Source organism: Phascolarctos cinereus, unplaced genomic scaffold, assembly GCF_003287225.1.
Source record: "Phascolarctos cinereus isolate Bilbo 61053 unplaced genomic scaffold, phaCin_HiC Scaffold_5;HRSCAF=322, whole genome shotgun sequence".
Lineage (NCBI taxonomy): Eukaryota > Metazoa > Chordata > Mammalia > Diprotodontia > Phascolarctidae > Phascolarctos > Phascolarctos cinereus.
The window spans coordinates 467,927,756-467,946,437 of NW_027555958.1; the positions used below are offsets into that span (position 1 = coordinate 467,927,756).

General features: G+C 42.8%; 1 protein-coding gene across 12 annotated transcripts in view; it reads left to right on the top strand.

Moving 5' to 3' along the window:
* SGIP1 (SH3GL interacting endocytic adaptor 1) overlaps positions 1 to 17,023 on the top strand; it is a 299,844-nt gene extending 282,821 nt beyond the window's left edge. For all 12 annotated transcript variants that reach the window (XM_078156704.1, XM_078156693.1, XM_078156695.1 and 9 more), the window contains 5 exons: positions 121 to 253; positions 2,179 to 2,381; positions 4,224 to 4,288; positions 5,553 to 5,717; positions 7,108 to 17,023. In XM_078156704.1, coding sequence (XP_078012830.1) covers positions 121 to 253; positions 2,179 to 2,381; positions 4,224 to 4,288; positions 5,553 to 5,717; positions 7,108 to 7,130 — 589 coding nt within the window. In that variant the 3' untranslated portion in view covers positions 7,131 to 17,023. The remainder of the gene's footprint in view (positions 1 to 120; positions 254 to 2,178; positions 2,382 to 4,223; positions 4,289 to 5,552; positions 5,718 to 7,107) is intronic.
* Positions 17,024 to 18,682: the final 1,659 nt, after the last annotated feature.

The window sequence follows — 18,682 nt, forward strand, 5'->3', positions numbered from 1 at the left end:
TGTTGAATATGCGTGTAGACACGTGTGTGCATGTATTTCTCTGTTTGTATATGGGAACATGGTGTGGTGCTTTTATTTTGCATAACTAGAAACTCAAATTTTTTCTCATTCTTCGAATAGCGATGATGCACAATGTGATGCCAACACCAAGGAATTCTGGGTAAACATGCCAAATCTGATGACTCACCTAAAGAAAGTATCTGAGCAAAAACCACAGGCAACATATTATAATGTGGACATGCTCAAATATCAGGCAAGTACGATTGTCAGGGTAAAGATACCTTTTGTCAAATTGCTAACTCATAGCTGTCTGAAAGCATGGAATTCCAAGTGAAATGACCCCTCTCTCCCTCAACATCTGATCCAAGAAGCAAAACATGGAGGAGCCTCTCAGAACTGGAAGGGTGCTCAGAGTTGTCTCAGCCAACTCCCAAGCCTGACCAGGATTCCCCCCAACAGCATGCCTGTAAATGGTCTTCCAGGCTCTGGTTGAAGACCTCTGCCCATGCCCCTCAAGGCAAACCATTCCCCTTTGGGGCCATCCTCATTGTTAGGAGGGATTTCTCCCCTAATTTCAAGACCCAGTTCACTTCTTTGCAACATCTCCTCATTGCTTCTGGTTCAGCTCCCAAGGTTTGCATGCCAAGGCTAATCTCTCTTCCATGTCATTCAAACACTTGAAGCTCCTCTCCACCCTGGTCTTCTTTTCTCCAGCATACACCGTCCCACGTTGTCCAGATGATCATCAGATGCCACGCACTCAGGCCCTTCAATCTCCTGACTGCACTCCTCCAGACACACTCCAGTTTATCCATGTGTCCCTTAAATGTTGGTGCCCAGAACTGAACACAAGATTCCAGATATGGTCTGAGCACAGCAGATTGTGGGGGAGAGGGGAATCCAATCATCTCCCTCCTAGATCCCTCTGTGTAACCAAAGATCACATTAACTTTTTTTTGCTAAAAAACAACAATAACTAACATTTATATACATTTTAATATCTACAAAATACTTCACAAATATAATTTGATCCTCAAAACCACCCTGAGAAGTCATTATTCTCATTATCCCCATTTTGCAGATATGAAACTGAACCTCAGAAAGTATAGATGACTTGCCAGGGTCACATAGCTAGTAAGCAGCTGAATCAGGATTTGAACCCAAGTCTTTCAAATGTCAAGGCTGACATTCTGCCCACTATACCACAATGCCTTTCTAAATGACATACTTTTATTGTTCAGCATTGGTAAAATTCAATAGAGAAAAATGCAGCTTTATGCCTAGATTTGAAAAAAATCAACTTCCTAAGTATAGGAGGAAGGAAGTATGGTTAGATGCCAGTTTATTGGAAAGAGAGCTCTGGGCTTTGTTGGACTGATCAGTGGGATGTGGGAGCCACAGAGGCTCCTGCCATTGATCTTGGGCAGCAGGAAGTGAGGCAGGAAGACAGTAATCTGCCTTGGTCAGACCTCATCTGAACTATTACGTTTGGTTCTCAGAGCCACAATTTAAAAAGACTGTTGATGAGCTGGATAGCACCCAGAGGAGGGCAACCAGAATTGTGAAGGGTCTTGAGGCTGTGTTGTGGGAAGACTGGTTGAAGGAACCTAGAAAGTGTGTGCTAGAGAAGAGAAGACTGGGGAAGGAAGGGGGCCGAATGAGGGAAACCTGGGGAGACATCATAGCTGGCTTCAAGTATTTGAAGGGTTGTCACGTGGAAGAGAGATGAGATTTGTTCTACTTGGCACCAGAGGGTAGAGTCAGAAGCATTAGGTAGAAGGTTCAAACAAGAAAACTTGGGTTCAGTGTGAGGAAAAGTTTCCGCAGTTAGATCTGTCACAAAGTGGAATGGGATGCTTTGAGAGGTAGTGAGTTCCCTGACCTTGGAGGTCTTCAAACAGGCTGCATACTGCTTGTTTGGGAGGTTACAGCAAGGATTCCTTTCAGGTATAACCTGGACTCAGTGGCCACAGAGCTTCCTGCCTTCTCCAGACCTTTGGTCCTATGAAAACATTCCAGCCCAGTGGTTTCCATCCAGGGACTTTTTTCTAAACAAAATCATGTTCCAAAATCTTGGAATCTGCAAATTTCTCCTGAGCAGATCCTTGCAATTTGGAGGATGCAAAGGAATCAGAGTGTCTGTGAAAGAAACCTTCATCCTCTTTGTTTTTGGGTCAGGTGTCTGCCCAGGGTATTCAGTCCACTCCGCTGAACTTGGCAGTGAGCTGGAGGTGTGACCCAGCGAGCACTGACCTGCGCATTGACTACAAATACAACACAGACGCGATGACCACCCCAGTCGCCCTCAACAACGTCCAGTTTCTCGTCCCCATTGATGGCGGAGTCACCAAACTTCAAGCGGTGCTGCCCCCTGCTGTTTGGTAGGCAGTGACCAAGTCCCGTAGAACCTCTCTGCAATGCATCTTCTGCCAAGGGTTTTCTGCCTTCCTTCTGTGCTAAGAGATCACAGTGGTTCAGGAAAGAAAATCACCTCTTTGTGCTAGAAAGTCCAGGACACTGCAGTCTAGAATCTGGCTGGGAATCAGACTCCAGTTTCCCCAAGACGTTGTGAAAAAGCAGAAAGTAGGGCTTTTTAAGAGCTTGTGCATCTACCTTAGTTTCATTCTCCTGAATCAGGCATTATATTAACTGGGACTTTCCAGCAGCCGATTGCCAAACACGTGCTTTGCTGAGAATTATGGCCAAGGCAGGAAGGCAACATGACATTGCTGGGGTGCGGGGTGAGGGGTGTCCCCTGAGAAGGCCTGTGAGTCGTTCCCCATCCAAGAAGACCTGCCTCTGACATGTACTGTCTTAAGGGCCTCTCAAAGCCTCAGGAAATGCTCTGATACTCAAAGTTTCAGTGCAGACGCCAGTGTGCATTGGTAGAGGGTAAAGACATCCTTGAGAATGCCTTATTCCAATGACATCATAGGTCGTCTTTTTTTTAACAAAAATATCATGAAATAGTAGAATAGAGAATTGTACCAACACACAGCTGGTGTTTAATAAATGCCTATCGATTGATAGTGTGTTGAACTTCAAGTCAGGAAAATGTGTATTCTGGTTCTATCTAACCCTTACCAGCTGTGTGACCCTGTGGAAGTGACAGAACCCCTCTGGGCCTCATGCAGCTCAGCTGGGGATTTATTTCCCCTCATTTCTTGGAGGCTGTGATAGTAGCCCGGGTAGTTCCTCCCCAAGCTAGAAAAGTTCTAGCTAGGTACTGGCCCAGGGCTGGATGCTGTGCTGGCTACCCAAGCACCATGTTGGTTAAAAAGTTCTAGCTAGGTACTGGCCCAGGGCTGGATGCTGTGCTGGCTACCCAAGCACCATGTTGGTTAAAAAGTTCTAGCTAGGTACTGGCCCAGGGCTGGATGCTGTGCTGGCTACCCAAGCACCATGTTGGTTAATTTCTGAAAGACTCAACACAGAATAGTGACCTTGTGATGCACAGCAATGCTGGAACACCGTCAACCAAGGAGGGTTGTGAGCTACTTTAATGGGCAGGGAACCCATTCCAAATGGTGCCTAATTTGCATGTTAGAGGAAAAGAGGGGCTCCCTGAGGTAAAAGGAGAGAGTGTATTCCAGGCCAGGGCAAGGGAATGGAGATGGCAAGGGGAGTGTCATGAGTGTGGAACAGGGAGAAAGGGTTGAATCAAAGTTCACAGAAAGGGGAGTGATGTCCATTGAGGCTAAAAAGAAGGGGCCAGGTTCTGAAGGGCTTTAAAATCTAAACAGAGGAGTTTCTATTTTTTTTTTCTGGAGGCAATAGGAAGTCACTGGTGTTGATTGAATAGGGGAGTCACGTGGTCAGATCTGTACTTAGAAAAGATGACTGTCAGCCATGTATAGAACGGATGAAGGAGGCGACACTGGGGCAGGGAGACCAATTATTAGGAGCCTGCTTCAATATGCTAGGGGAGAGGTGGTTAGGGCTAGAACTAAGTTAGCAGCTGTGAGAGTAGAGAGATGGGTCAGAGGAGAAGGAAGAAATGGCAAGATTTGGCAGGAGATTGGATGAGAGAGGAAAGGGGCCAAAATAATGCCAAGATGACCTGAAACACTAACTGGCTGGTGGGATCTGTAACAGAAATAGGGGGGTTTGGAAGAGGGGAGGATCTAGGTTAAGAAAGAGTGAGTTCAGTATTAAATGTGTTGCAGTTTAGATTTCTTCTAAAGCATAGAGTATATCAAAATAGTTTCCTATCTTATTTTAAGGAATACTGAACAGCAAAGAATACTGTGGAAGATCCCTGACATCTCTCAAAAATCAGAAAATGGAGGTAATCGATTTGTTTATTCAATAATATTGACAGCACATTTAAAAATATTTAAGGTTTGCAACACACCTTACATCCATTGATACCTTTGGTCCTCACAGCTTTGGGAGGGAGGTACTTTTTTCATCCCCATTTTACGAATAAAGAAACTGAGGCTCAGAGAATTTAAGCAACATGGTCAGAGTTGAACGGGATCAGAGCTGGTCACCAGTGAGACTCTTGTCTGCGTCGTCCCATAAATTTGACACAAGGCAGGGGCATCCAAGGAGCTCTTGGGGCTTTCCTTACTTTCTCTCAACACAGTACGGATGCCAGTGGCTCATGTGGGCTGTCCACACATTAAAGAGTTCTGGCTCTAGAATATGGGGATCCAGGTTAAAATCCTACCTCTGATACTACCTGTGTGACCTTGGGCAAGTCACTGGACTTCCTTGGACCTCATCTGTAAAATTGGGAGATTGGATTATTCAACCTCTCGGTCTGTTATTCTATACATGACATTGGGGAAAATCCCTCACCTCCCTGGGCCTCAGTTTCCTCATCTGTAAAGTGGCCTCTGAGGTCCCGACCAGCTCTAGTACTACGATCCTGTGATCTCTCTTTGTGACCATGGTCCGCGTCTTCTCTGGCAGTCATCGGATGCCCTCCCACGCCTCCTCTTCTCCTCTCCTTCCGAAAAATGCGAAGTAATTTGTTAAATAGTCAATTATTACCCAAAGACATCTGCCGCCAGACATGAAAAGTTCCTACCTTCTGATTACCTGCATCAGCAAGTAAAAAGCCCATCTTGTTGAGCTTTTGACTTATTTCTTTCATGGATTCCCCTCATCCCAGACATCCCTTCTTCCCCCTCCCCCCACCCCCAATAAGAGACAATTTTCCAGGCAGAGAAGAGCTCTCAGGCTAACGCGTGTCTTCCTCGTGTTTGGACATCTGCGTATTCCTGGATCCTTTTGATATTTTTAATTTTTCATCTGACTTGAATCTGCCAGTGACAAGAAAAACCAACCTTCTCTGAGATAGCCTGCATGCCCTAAATTCTGCAGTGTGACTTCTGTGCGTCATGCATGCCCTCACACGGCGGCTAGGAATCTTTCATAATAAATGCTATTCATCATCGGTCTTGTAACTGAAATATACCGTTTTCCCAACAAGTCAAGTCTTGCATTTTAATTACCAGGTTGAACTTTAAGATTTATTATCCTGTCAGTGCAGTCATTATATTATTGCTTTGCTCTGCTAATAGCTTATTATTTTTCTTTTGGAGGTGTGGGTTCTTTGCTGGCAAGATTCCAGTTATCCGAAGGCCCTAGCAAACCTTCTCCGTTGGTCGTGCAGTTCACCAGTGAGGGGAGCACCCTTTCTGGCTGTGACATCGAGCTGGTGGGAGCAGGCTACCGGTTTTCACTCATTAAAAAAAGGTTCGCAGCAGGTAAGTGCAGAAGGTGGTTCCTACTGCTTTACGGTTTTGAAGGTAGTGTGCCTGCCCACATTGCCCTTCCTTCCTTTCACCAAAGGTAGTGGACAAAGATGTGACTCTGGAGCCAGACAACCTGGCTTAGGATCCTCCTTCCAGCGTTTACTACCTGAATAACCTTGGGCAAGTGAGTAATTTATCTTCCTGAGGTCTCAATTTCCTCATATGTGATGAGAAAATCGGATTAGATTGCTGCTTGGGGCCATTTCTAGCCCTAGACCCCAGATCTTATGCTCTTAGGGAAATAGACAGTCAGTAAGCATGTATTAAGTGCCTAGTGTGTGCCAGGTCCTATGCTAAGCACTGGAGATAGAGACAAGAATGAAGAATGGTAAGTGCTGGGGATATAAAGACAGGCAAAACCAAAAAATGAACACTTTCCCCCCTCCCATGATTCTTTCTCTCAAGGAGCTCACAGTCTAATGGGAGGAGATAATGCACAAAAAACCGTGCATGAACAACATATATACAGGGTAAATTGTAGAGAATCAGAGGCCAGGAAGTCCTTTCTGGACAGAGATTTCTTCTACTATTAACAACCCTGGAGGATCAGAACTGGATGTTGGTCAACTCTGGTCCTGAGGATCCCAGCACTTGCCACAGTCCCCAGCATGTAGTAGGTACTTAATAAATGCTTGTTGACTCAAACCTAACTTGTAACTAGGGTGACACGACCACTAATCCATTCTAGGATGTATAAATTTACAGGGCACTAGAAACCCTTCTTATGCTCATGTGCAGTATATACAAACAAGTGAGCATAGCACTAAGTGGGCAAGAAAAAGCTACCAGTGGGGGTACTTCCTGCTCCCTGCTACGTCCCAGGTGAGTCCTTCCTAAGCCTAAGGGGCCCCTGCCCCTCTTGCAGTGACCCAGGAGCAGTAGTTTTGTAGTATCTCAAGATCTCAACCCCTGGAGGCCAATATCCCGGGTCTCTGGCTCATGTATCATGGGATGGTATTCCAAAGTCTTTTCTTCAATTGGGATGGTGTTTCCCAAGTCCTCAGTATCCCAAGTGAATTTCTCTTCAGAAGTTGAATTGAGGACATCTCATGAACACTAAATTTCCTAGTTTGGGCTAATTCTTGGTTTGAGAGAGACTCACAACAAGTGGAACAGTTATTCTGAGAGAACTGAACACTTGATCAACTGTGTGATAACATGTCGAGAGAAGAAAACCCTCCATATAACTACATTCACGCCTAACCACATATAGTGGGAAGAAGTAGGTACGAGGTTGGATCTGTGGTCGTCGATAAGCCACCATGTCTGTGCCCCACCTCACAATCCCTCTTCAGACAGAATGGTGGTTGGTAACCTGTCCTCATGACCTTCTGTTTTTCAGGCAAATACCTGGCAGATAACTAACAGAACCTTATGCAAGCATATGGAGAGCCCATATCACGGAGGAGTGTCATACATGGAACAGGTTTTTGTTTGGGGTTTAATGAAAACAAAGTAAAACCTGCCCTGGGGACATTTCTGCTGGAAGTGTCCATTACCTTCAGCGACCTTTCTCCCTCCGTGGACAACACCATGTTGAGACCAGTCCCACAGTATTTACTTCTAGGTGTAACATTGTTAATGGTTTTAAAATGTAATTATTGTATTTGTAAATTGTACTCATTCCCGTAAGACTGTATTTCAGGCGGTTAGACAAACTTGAGTTTTAGCATTTGACCATTCATGAAATGGGTGTAATTTAAACTATGGTATATAAATTTACTAGTAGTCCTGTTGATTGGCACAAGGCTTACAGAAATAGATTGCATTTTGTCAACATATAAAGTTTAAATACAATACTGGTAGCGGCTTTCAAAGGGGGTGCCTCAAGCAAAGAAGGATTCACAGCTTTCCTTTTCTCTTCCCCTTCTTACTATGTCTTATTCTATAGTGTGAAATTAAAAGTTCTACCTTCCAACATTTAGTGGGGTTCAATTTAAAAATATTTCAGCAAATTCTAAGGTTACAACATATTTAAAGAAGGCAAGATGTACCACTTTTTAACCGCTTTTTTTTCAAACTGCAAATTTCATAAAAATGCACGCCATATGAACAGGGCCTCTTATTTTTATAATATGTAAAAAAGGGGATATTTAAAGTTAAAATTATGAAACTATGATTGAGATTCCAGAGGATGCTGGGATCTGGGTCATTTCCCTACACTCACCACCTCTCCCCCAAACTAGGCAGATATGGAGATTCCTGAAGAACCAGACAGTTTTACTGTGATTTTAAGATGATGAGAATTTCTTGAGCTCTTTATTAAGAATTGCTACCTGATTGTGGATGTAACTGTTTCTGAAACTCTGCAGGCTGAACTGACCTGCATCGGCTGTCCTACTCTCCTACGTGGAGGCTGTCGGTCTTTGAGTGAGTTCTGAAGTCCCCTGCATCCGTCTGATCGGAGAATGTTGATTTGCAGCTTAAAAGTCTTTTGGGGAATGGGGGAAACCAAGTTAGGCTGTATGGCTGAAGTTCTCTGAAATAAATGTCCTCTCCGATGAACAAAATGTTCTTTAAAAATCTGAATTACTGTAAACTAGAAACACTTGCCTTTCCTTTGGAACCAATAAGATGGGTGCAAGCCACAATTCCTATCATTGACCTCCATTGCCATGAGGCAGAAGGGAGGTGGGGGGATGCAGTCCTCTAGACCTGACCAGCAAAATGCAGGTTTCCATAGGAGAAATATTTCTTGGGATGCACTCCCTAGGAACTATTGTCCAGTCTTTCTATGGAAGAACCTGCCCTTCAACCCCTTGGCACACCACCTGGTTAGCATTTAAATACTTTTTTGGAGAGATGGGGGAATCTGTATATGTTTGTTCATTGGTGACAGGTATTCCCTGTGTGGATATTCCCTTCACCGATACTTCTCAGAAATTCATCATTCTTAGGCTTTACCTGGGGTGCTGAGAGTTTAAGGCCATGGTCATACAGTTAATACATGTTGAAGGCAGGACTTAAACCAAAATCATCCTGGCTCCAAGGTCAGCCTGCTATCCAATAGATTACACTGCCTCTCTCAGATACATACATACATGCATGCATACATACATACATACATACATACATATACATACCTATATGTGTATATGTATGTCTAATACATCCATACATAATTTTAACCAGATGTGATTTCATCAGTATAACAAACAACCAGTAAGGAAATTTCCTCTACCTGCTCTGACATTGCCCATCTGAAAGAGTTGCCTAGAATGCTGAGAAGTTAAGGGGCTTCCCCAGGCTCACACAGCCAGGATGAGTCAGGGCGTCTGAATCCAGGTCTTCCTAACTCTGAGGCCTGTCCTCTATCCAGCAGACTTGTCCTAGACATATTGTCCTCATCCCCTCCTTACCAGCCTTAAAATTATAGGAATTCTGTTCTTGAACAGTTTCCTGCCTGGTCTAATTATAAAGTAGCTTTATTATCATATCCATTAATCGATTTGCTATTGTTTTTTTTTAATCATTCACTGCAATGACCTTTGGCACCTACAGATTTGGGGACCAGGGGTTAAACTCTATTAAGAAGACCTTCCATAACCTAAAACCACAAGAGGGTACGTGGAGGCTTTGATGAGTGTTTATGTGAACATGGGGAGTGGACGATGGGTATCACTGGGGGACAGTCACTGCTGCCCTACTCATCATTGTCCAGAGGGTTAATTACCCATAATGACTTGGTGGAGACACTAGAGTTACTTAGGGACCCCTTGTCCACTTTGACAAATGGAATCCTCATTGAATTAAGGAGCTCAGAGATATTAGGGAACCCCAAATGTGGGAGTGAAAAGAGAAAGGAGGAACATGATTGTTCAAATAGGAAAGACTGAAACTAAGAGACAAAGGTCAGAAAGCAAGATATCTGATAGGAATGGAACTACTAAAAGTGTCTAGAATAACCCCTCCACGAAAGACAGTTGACTGAGTAGTAACTCAGAAGGCATATGTGTAAATATTTCTTTCTGGTTCTCATGTCTTACTCTTTATATCTTACTTTACACAGCTCTAGAGTTAATTAAGTCATATAAACATATGGTAGTTCTTTAAAAGGATGCCTTCATTTGTTGATATTGTAAAAATGTAATTTTTAAAATATATATGACAAGGATCCCTAATGTGATTCAGAATCTCTAGTTATGAAATTTTAAATAATTAATATTGCCTACAATCCCAGCACCAGAGAATGGGAGTCATAGGCTTCTAAATACGTTAAAACCTCATATAACTAGACAAACCCTCCTCTCCCACCCTTTTTTTCTTTCTTCTTTCCTCTCTCCCTCCCTCCTTCCTTCCTTCTTCCCTCTTTCCTTCCATCCTTCTTTTTTTCCTTCCTCAAACATTATTACACATTTACTCTGTGCCAGGCAAAGTGCTAGGCACTAGGGGTACAAAGACAAAAATAAAAATAATCCCTGTCCTCAAGTAGCCTATACTCTACTTGAATTCAGCTTTCAGGAAAAAGAGACAAATAGCAGCAAAACACGTTTATATCAGGGATTGAGGCGTGTGTGTGATTGTGTGTATGCATGCACACGTACACACACGTGCCCATGCACATGTATGTGTATGCATGTATGTGTGATTGATTGTGTGTGTGTATTTATTTCTAGTTGCTTGGTGGTTGTTGTTGTTTTTCAACTTCCAGGCTCAGTCTTGGCCTTAGCAAACACATAGTCCAACTCTATCTATCACAGTGTAAAACAAGAATTCCTATTCAAATAGTGCCCCTGAGACACACTACAATGGTCCTCAGCCATGAAAGAAGAATCGACCCATTGTTAGTGTCTCTGTGGCCAATTCCCAAAAGATTGTCAATAGTAAGTGTCAGCCAGATCACCCCATTCCTCCAAACATCGCCATTCACATCGAGATGCCCCAGTATCTGATACAGACAACAAATGGCATTTCATGGATTTTAAGTGCTAGGTAATAATCTTGTCTCTCCTCTATGACAGAAAAAAAGGTTTCTTCTTTTTTCAAAAGAATTCCATGTTTCCATGATGAATGCTATTTGAAACGGATTCTTATTATACGTCAGAGTACATTTTATCTCAGTGAGTTAAATTTAAAATGATGAGAATTTTCATTTTGTGAGTTTTTTGTATAGTGAAATATATATTGTTCAAGTTTTATTCTTCTCTTACCAGAGCTGCAGTTTTCCCAAAGAGAAACTTACTCCATCACTTTGGGCGATATGCTGGGCTGATTAAAGAAAAAAAAACATCTCTCTGTGCTCAAAGCAAATTAGTATAATTATGTAAGAACATCTCAGATAAAGTTAAACTTTAAGTATATATACATATTTATATTTAGGTTAGGGACATGCATAAATCTATGTGTGTGCCTCTATACTGACATGCATCTCCGTGTGTATATCTGTACACATGAGAGGCAATGAAGTCTGGTTATGGGTAAAGAGCTGGCCTTGAGCCTGGATGAGTGACCTAACTTCTAATTGTCCTAGGCAGCTCTCACAGACTGTGCCCTGTAGAAAAGGTGCCAACCTGCAGTGACAGGGTATTTCCTTATCCCGGAGTTTCCTACACTGGGGAAATCTCAGGGCAGCTCTTTATTCCCTATCCACTATCTGCATATGCGCATGCACACACACACACAGGTTTGTGCGTGGGTTATTTAAAGAGGCTCCAAACTGCTCTGATTTGCTCCGCTGCTAACTCGTGCTGGGTGACTATGGAAAAGTGATTTCCCTTCTGAATGTATTCATTTCTTCCTCTGACATTTGGGGTGGGGATAGATTGCTTAAATCTAAATAAATTAAATTTAAATTGTTTAGAGATTTAAATCATCTCTAAGGCCCCTTGCAGCTCTCAAATTCTGTGATTCTTTGAGCTTTCTACTATTTTGAACACATTTTGTTCATTGAATGTTTGAGACTGTCACTGGCAACCAGCAAGCCCTGCCTGCCTGCCCAAATTGACTTGCTTCCCTTTTTGCTTGCTAGTAAGAGGAGGAGGATGGGGCAGTAAATGGCCACATCTTTTTATGAAAAACCCAAACTCAAAGTGCGATGGAAAATTAATTCAATACGTCCCACTGTCAGGAGGAGGATGTAGGCAGAGCTGCCCCTCTCAGACGCCTTTCCAATGCCGACATTCTGTTTGCCTAAGCTTAGACACCCCAAAGCCCTCAGATAAATGTCCCTTCTCTCAGATCAGCCTAAGCTTAGACACCCAAAAGTTCCCAAAATAGATGTACCTTTTCTCAGCTCAGGAGCTATGTAGTTTCCTATCTACGTAACTCTTCAAAAAGAAACAAGAGGAAGGAAAGTCTTTTTGTCCTTTTCCCCATCCCTGCAGAAGTTCCTCAGGCTGTCTCAAATATGGGATAGTCTGTCAATTCATTTCACACTCAGGTTCTTTTCTTTGGGAAAGCCTCCTTCAGGACCTTAAAGTGATAGGAGGCCCCCAAGCCATCAGCTCTGTGGAGGATGCCAGGTCATAACTGTCCACCAAATTCCTAGCACAGAAGGTTCAAAGTGAGGCTTTATACATCACTGAAATGTAGCATTACAGACTTTGGAAGTGACAGTTTAGAGGGATGTTCCCAAGCTTGATGGGGAGAGTCCCAGTCCCCACTTCCATTTCAGTGTTCTGCCTAACTGAATCCAAACACGTAAAGGTAAGCAGTCTTAGCAATGGTACAAGCATACAGGTTGTTAATGAAGAGGGAGCATTTAAGGAGACAGAAACATTTCTCCTTTCCCGGAGACTGACAGCTTGTCTACCCTTAAAGTCGAATTCCATGCAAACTACTGTACTTAATTCATTCAAGCACTCATTCAATAAGCATTTATTAATCACCACTATGTACCACTTACTGTGTGGAAGGGGAGGAGAGATGCCAAGACAAAAAAAAAACCTGCTCCTGTCCTCAAAGGGTTATGTTCTATTGCTTGTTTTGCTCTAGAATTTCCAGGGCAAGAAATAAGCTCACATGAGTTTGTTTGTCAGGGCTTCTTAACCTAGGGTTGTGAACTGGGGTTTTTCCATATATTTGATAACTGTATTTTCATATAATTGATTTCTTTTTAATCCTAAATATTTTGCTTTATGTATTTATGAGCATTATTCAGAGGAGAGGTCCCTGGCCTTCAGAGACTACCAACAGGGAGCCAGGACACTAAAAAAAGGTGAAGAACTCCTGGTCTAAGTCCAGATGAATGGACACCTGTAAGAATGATTCACAAATAAACAAAATGCATGAGCTGTTTCCTGAAAAATAAGTCAGATTGGAATTAATCAGAAACCCAAATGAATGTATTCATCCAAAAACAAAACTCCAAGGTTCTACAGATGCCTGTTAGGTGTCTTTTCTTAATCAGTCACTGGCAACCAAATGGGGGTTTTCCTTTTTCCCTCTGCAATACATGCAATTGTCTCGTAAGGCTTCCTTTCTTTGCTTGCTTACCTTGTCACCTGGTCACCTACTTAGCAAATAGTAACAGGAGAAAGCCTGCCTGCATTCATGAATGAGATGCCGCCCCTATCTTTAGATGATCGTGAGGAAATTGAGATTCATTCATGCACCCCTAAAGCATTTATTAAGGACCAAGAGAGTGCCCGACTCTATGCTCAGTACTGAGGATGCAAGGATGAAAAATGCTACAGTCTCTAGCTGCGTGGTGTTTACCGTTTATTGTGCTAAGAGGGTTGAGACCAGGAGTCAGTCCCTCAACAGGCAGCTAGGTAATGCAATGGATGGTGTAAGTGGGCTTAGAGTCAGGAAGACACGGCTTCAAATCTGGGCTCATACTTACTACCTGGGTGACCCTGGGCAAGTCACTTAATCTTGTTTGCCTCAGTTTCCTCATCTGTAAAATGAGCTGGAGAAGGAAATGGCAAAGCACTCCAGTATCTTTGCCAAATGGGATCATGACAAGTCAGACGTGACTGAACAACAAAATTCAAGAGCACCTATCATGTGCCAGGCAAAAAGTCCCTATCTTTTGAGAGTCCCTGCTCCCAAGGAGCTCACATGAAGATAAGTAAATACAAAAAAAAAATGTGTGGAGTGGGGAGGCAGTTAGGAGGTTAATCGCTGATAACCAGGGGAATCAGGAAAACCCTCATATAGAGTCAGCACTTGAGCTGATCTTGGAAGGAGTCAGAAATGAGGATGGAGCACATTCCAGGAATGTGCATGCATGGAGTCCCAGGGGAAGAAGTACTGAGCACAGGGAGCATCAAGGAGGCCACACTGGTAGAAATGTAAAGAATGTGAGGGACAGTAATGTGAAATCAGTCTGGAAAGGAAGATGGAGTCAATGGGGGAGGATGCTCAATGCCAAACAGAGGAGTCACCTGGGGTCATATTCCATTATCCCAGAGGCGAGAGGGAGTCACTGAAACTTCTTGAGTAGAAAAGTGACATGACCAGACCTTACAGCCTTGGCGAGTTATGTGAAGTGCCCAAAGATGTGGTGACTTACCCATGGTCATTTAGCAAGTAAGACTCAAACCCAAGTCTTTCTGATTCTACTATGCCATATTCCCCCTAAAAAATACTAATTTGCCCCCAAATCCAAAAATTGTGGAAATCAAAATTGTGGAATTCTATAAAAGTATCTAGTTGAAGTCCCACACTTGGAAAAATATCCTGGGATCTTCCCCTAGAAAGTACTTACAGATTTTTACAGCTTAGAACTCATTCATGCCAATAACCATCAGTCTCCAGGTTTGTGGGAAGTAAACACTGAATTTACTGACTCAAGATTGGAGGTGACGACTGCAACCACTTCCTCAGTGCTGTGGGAAAAGCATAAATTCTGGAAAAGGTAAATCATTGAGTATTAGCATAGTAAAATCAACATCCTCTGAGCATTTCCTGGGATTGTTTCATGATGTTTGTATAGCACTTCCCAAGTGTCATACAGGGAAATCAGTGGAGTTTGGGGTTGTTTTAAAAAGAGCTGTGAGTTGGGTCTGGATTCTGCTACCAGAGAGTAATAAAAGCTGGCATTCCTATACTTACTTAGTGCATACAAAGCTCGTTCTTCACAATAACTTCCTACGATAAGGAGTGATTGTCATCACCCACATTTTTACAGTTCAGGACACTGAGGCTCAGATCAGTTAAGTGACCTTCCTCAAAGTCACAGCTGATCATTGATAGAGCTGGGATGCAAACCTGCACCACACCAAGGCTACCTCCCTTTCTTTCTGTGTAAGATCATCTCCCCATGCCTCAGTCTCCTCCTCTGTAAAATGAGGGAGCTGACCAGAAGATCTAGAGCCCCTTTTCATTCTCTAAACTCCATGGTCTGCTAAAGGTTTCCTAGACAATACATATGTTTTCAGTTAGAGCAAAACTTAACCGCTTGGCATTTCTACAAACAATTCAAGTTATCCTCTCATCCCGAGTTGGTAATTAATTTGTTACAGAATAAACAAATCTAAATGTTGTATTTCAGCACAGGGAGTATACAAATGTGAATTTCATCTAGTCTCTTTCGTTCTTATGTGCACATCAATAGCTAGTTTTCATTTATTTTGTTGCCTAAATTAATTCCCAATGTATCATCATTATAAACTCCTTTCAGTAACCCACTGAATTCCTAGGGCCAATTGACAGTACTGCCGCAAGTCCAAAGCCACCTTCTTTCCTTTCCTTTTAAGTTGCCAGGATGCTAATTGGATTCTTATGTAGGCTGGAGATGGTTTTTCTAGCCAGCATTTTAATCCTGACATGATTGAAGTCTCATGCGGGTGAGGAGGGGGAGTGACTCTCTTTATTGCAATGAAAATGGAAATACTACTGAATATTTCCTCCCTATCAATGTCAAGTGTGGCAATAGCTGTCTACAAGTACTTGAAAGTGGAGCAGGTTTAGCTTTGTTCTCTCCTAAGGGCAGAATGAGGAGAGATGGGGGGTGGGGTACAAAAGACAGATTTAGGCCCCAAGTAGAGAAGAACTTCCTAACCCTTGGAACTGTCCAAAAAGTGAAATGAGCAGCCTCAGGAGGTAGCAGGGACCCCCTCCATGGAGGTCTTCGGGCAAAGACTGGATGGCCACTCATTGGAGATTCTGTCCAGGGGTTTCTTGTTCAGGTCAGATGGCCCTTGAGGGCCCTTCTGACTCTGAAAATTCTAGGATTCTGTGAATTTTCTCTGTGATAGCACTTCAAGCAGTTCGACCACAGGACCCGCTGCTTCGTAAAGTGTTTGGGGTCTGTCCTTGTGTTTCTGTGGAAGAGATTTATTGTTGTTATTGCTATTTTTATTGATCTTGTTTCACTTTGCACAGAAAATAGAAATTGGATGGGCAGATCTAGTTTGGGCCCCCAGTACAAGACTATATATGCCACTTTTAAAAAAAAGGTTATTTCTCATTTCACAAGAAAGGAAGCATGAAAGATATCTGCAAAAATGTGTCTTTCTTAAAAGTAATGAAATTCAACTATGGTGTTTCCAGGGAAAACTACTGTCTAATGAATGCCATGTACTTTGAGTGAAGTGAGAATTGAGGACCCACTGGCAGCTTAGGAGTCTAGGGCACTTTCTGATCTGGGGGATGGGATTCCTCTGTTGATCTGTCCCCCCGCCCACTAGGAGCAGAAGTGGGGTGAATTTCTCCCTTTCTGATATTGTATCAAGTAGCTCTATCATTTTATAAAATACTTTGTGTATAAAATGTTTATAAGAATTGTGGATGAAAATACACACAAGTATATTTTTAAAGTTTAAGTTAAATGCCTGGCCTTTTCGCCTCCATGTGCAATTTATTCTATGATACCCTGTGAACTGCTCCGTCTGTAACGAAAGCTTTACTGTGTAGCCAGTGTTCTCAGAGAAAAGCTGATGTGGGCAGGCAGCGTGGTGTGCTGTCGGCAGCATCGGACAACCTTCAGCATCTAACTGGCTACGGCATCTGACAGTGCTGGACCATGGTGAGATGAACGTGTTGTATTGAGTTGGTGAAGATAATCATGAAACAACATATTTTAATGTTACTTGCCTTATAGATTAGGATACCAATCTGTGGATATTGCTTTTTTTGGTAAATAATGGTTTTTTATAAATGTTTTCCTCCATATTCCCACCCACCCTCTTTGACTCATGTCACAAAATACTGATTATGCAATTCTTAACCTGACAGATTACTGTGGGGAGGGTTTCCATTTCAGAGCAAAGTGGAATCATTCTATACAGAAGAACAAGAGGAACTGTCTGAATAAGTTGTAATTTAAATGTGATTTTTTTTCTGGAAAATAAATGAAAACTATGAGAACAGTGTGTTTGGGTTGTGGAGGGGTTTTTTTATTATTATTATAAAGGGAAGCTGTTGTTATGCTAACATAGAATAATAATAGGGTGAATGGACAAATAGCCAGATGGAAATTATAGAGACAATGGTCAGCAGCACAGTGATGCTAGACAAGGGACACTGTGCCCCAAACACCATAACAGAAGCCAGAAAATGCCTAATTTAGTCAGCTTCCTTTGGAAGCATCACCTGGTCATTACAATGAAGGGAAAGCTGCACTGTCCAGAGTGGATAGCCCAGACCTCTTTCCATCCCATGGGGTGAGATTTCAAGCTGAAAAGAACTTCACAGGACAAAATGGCAGCCTTCTTATTTTACCCATAAGGAGACTAAAGTCCAGAAAAATTACCTAACTTTTCCAAGAGTGGGGTGCAGGAAATGCTGCTGATAAGATTGACAGCTCTAGAATAGGCTATTAAGAGCTTACTTGGACTATAGCATGGGAAACCAGTGGATGGGAGAAATGTTTCTATAAGGAACTGAAGAAGACTTGGTTAAGTGGTTTGATACAAGATGATGGAGGGAGAGTAGGGTCAGAGACAGCCCCCATGTTGTGGGGGAATTGTGATCTGCAAATACAAATGAAGTCAGATGGAAATTGAGGGGACAATGCCTTTGGGATTTTATTTGGGACACACTGAATTTGAAGTACCGATAAAAGGCACTTCTGAAGTGTAATGAGGTCCCATATAGGGATATCTAGACATGTATGAAGGTCATAGAGGGAAATCTAGTCATCTAATCCAATCCCCTGACTTTACATATAGCTAAGGGAGGTTTTGGAATACATCCCATTGAGCAAGCCTGGGGTGGGGGGGCGGGCAACATTCCTGAGAGGAGGGAGCATTCCAATATCATCTCCACTACATGTAAATGAGGAAACCGAGAGTCAGAGAGATTACATGATTTGCCCAAGATCACACTCAGTGGAGGTAACTAGGTGGTGCAGTGGATAGCATGCCAGGCCTAGAGTCATGAAGACCTGAGTTCAAATCCAGACTCAGACACTTACTAGCTGAGTGACCCTGGGCAAGTCATTTAACTCTGCCTCCGTTCCTCATCTGTAAAGCGGGTAGTAGATTAAATAGAAAGATGTGCTGCTTTAGGCCAATTCACAAATGAATTTTTAGCATTTAATCTGCTTGTTCATAGATCATAGGACCATAGATTAGAGCTTGAAGGGACTTCTTAGAGGCCCAGGGTCCAAGCCCCTCCTTTTACAAATGAAGAAACAAACCTAGACAAATGAAGTAACCTGTGCAAGTTCATGAAATGAGTAAAGAGCAGAGCTGGCATCCAAGCCTGGGTCTCCTGGCTCCAAACGGAGCATTCTTTCCAGCAAGCCAGCCCTCATCTATCGCCCCCAACACCGTCCAGATAGACAGGGAGCCTGGGTCGCCGCAGCAAACAAAATCGTAGCCCAAGAGCTTTACTCTTCATGTAAAGGAGGTTAGACTAGATCAGCCAATCAATAAGAAGCTTTCGTCAAGCACCCATTTTGTGCCAGGCACAGTGTGAAACAGACCCTGCCCTCAGGGAGTTTACAGTCTACAGAGGAGACAAGTACATACATGGACATCTATGATAGATGCAAAGTAAATGCCCTGGTCACCTAGGCTGCTAACAGA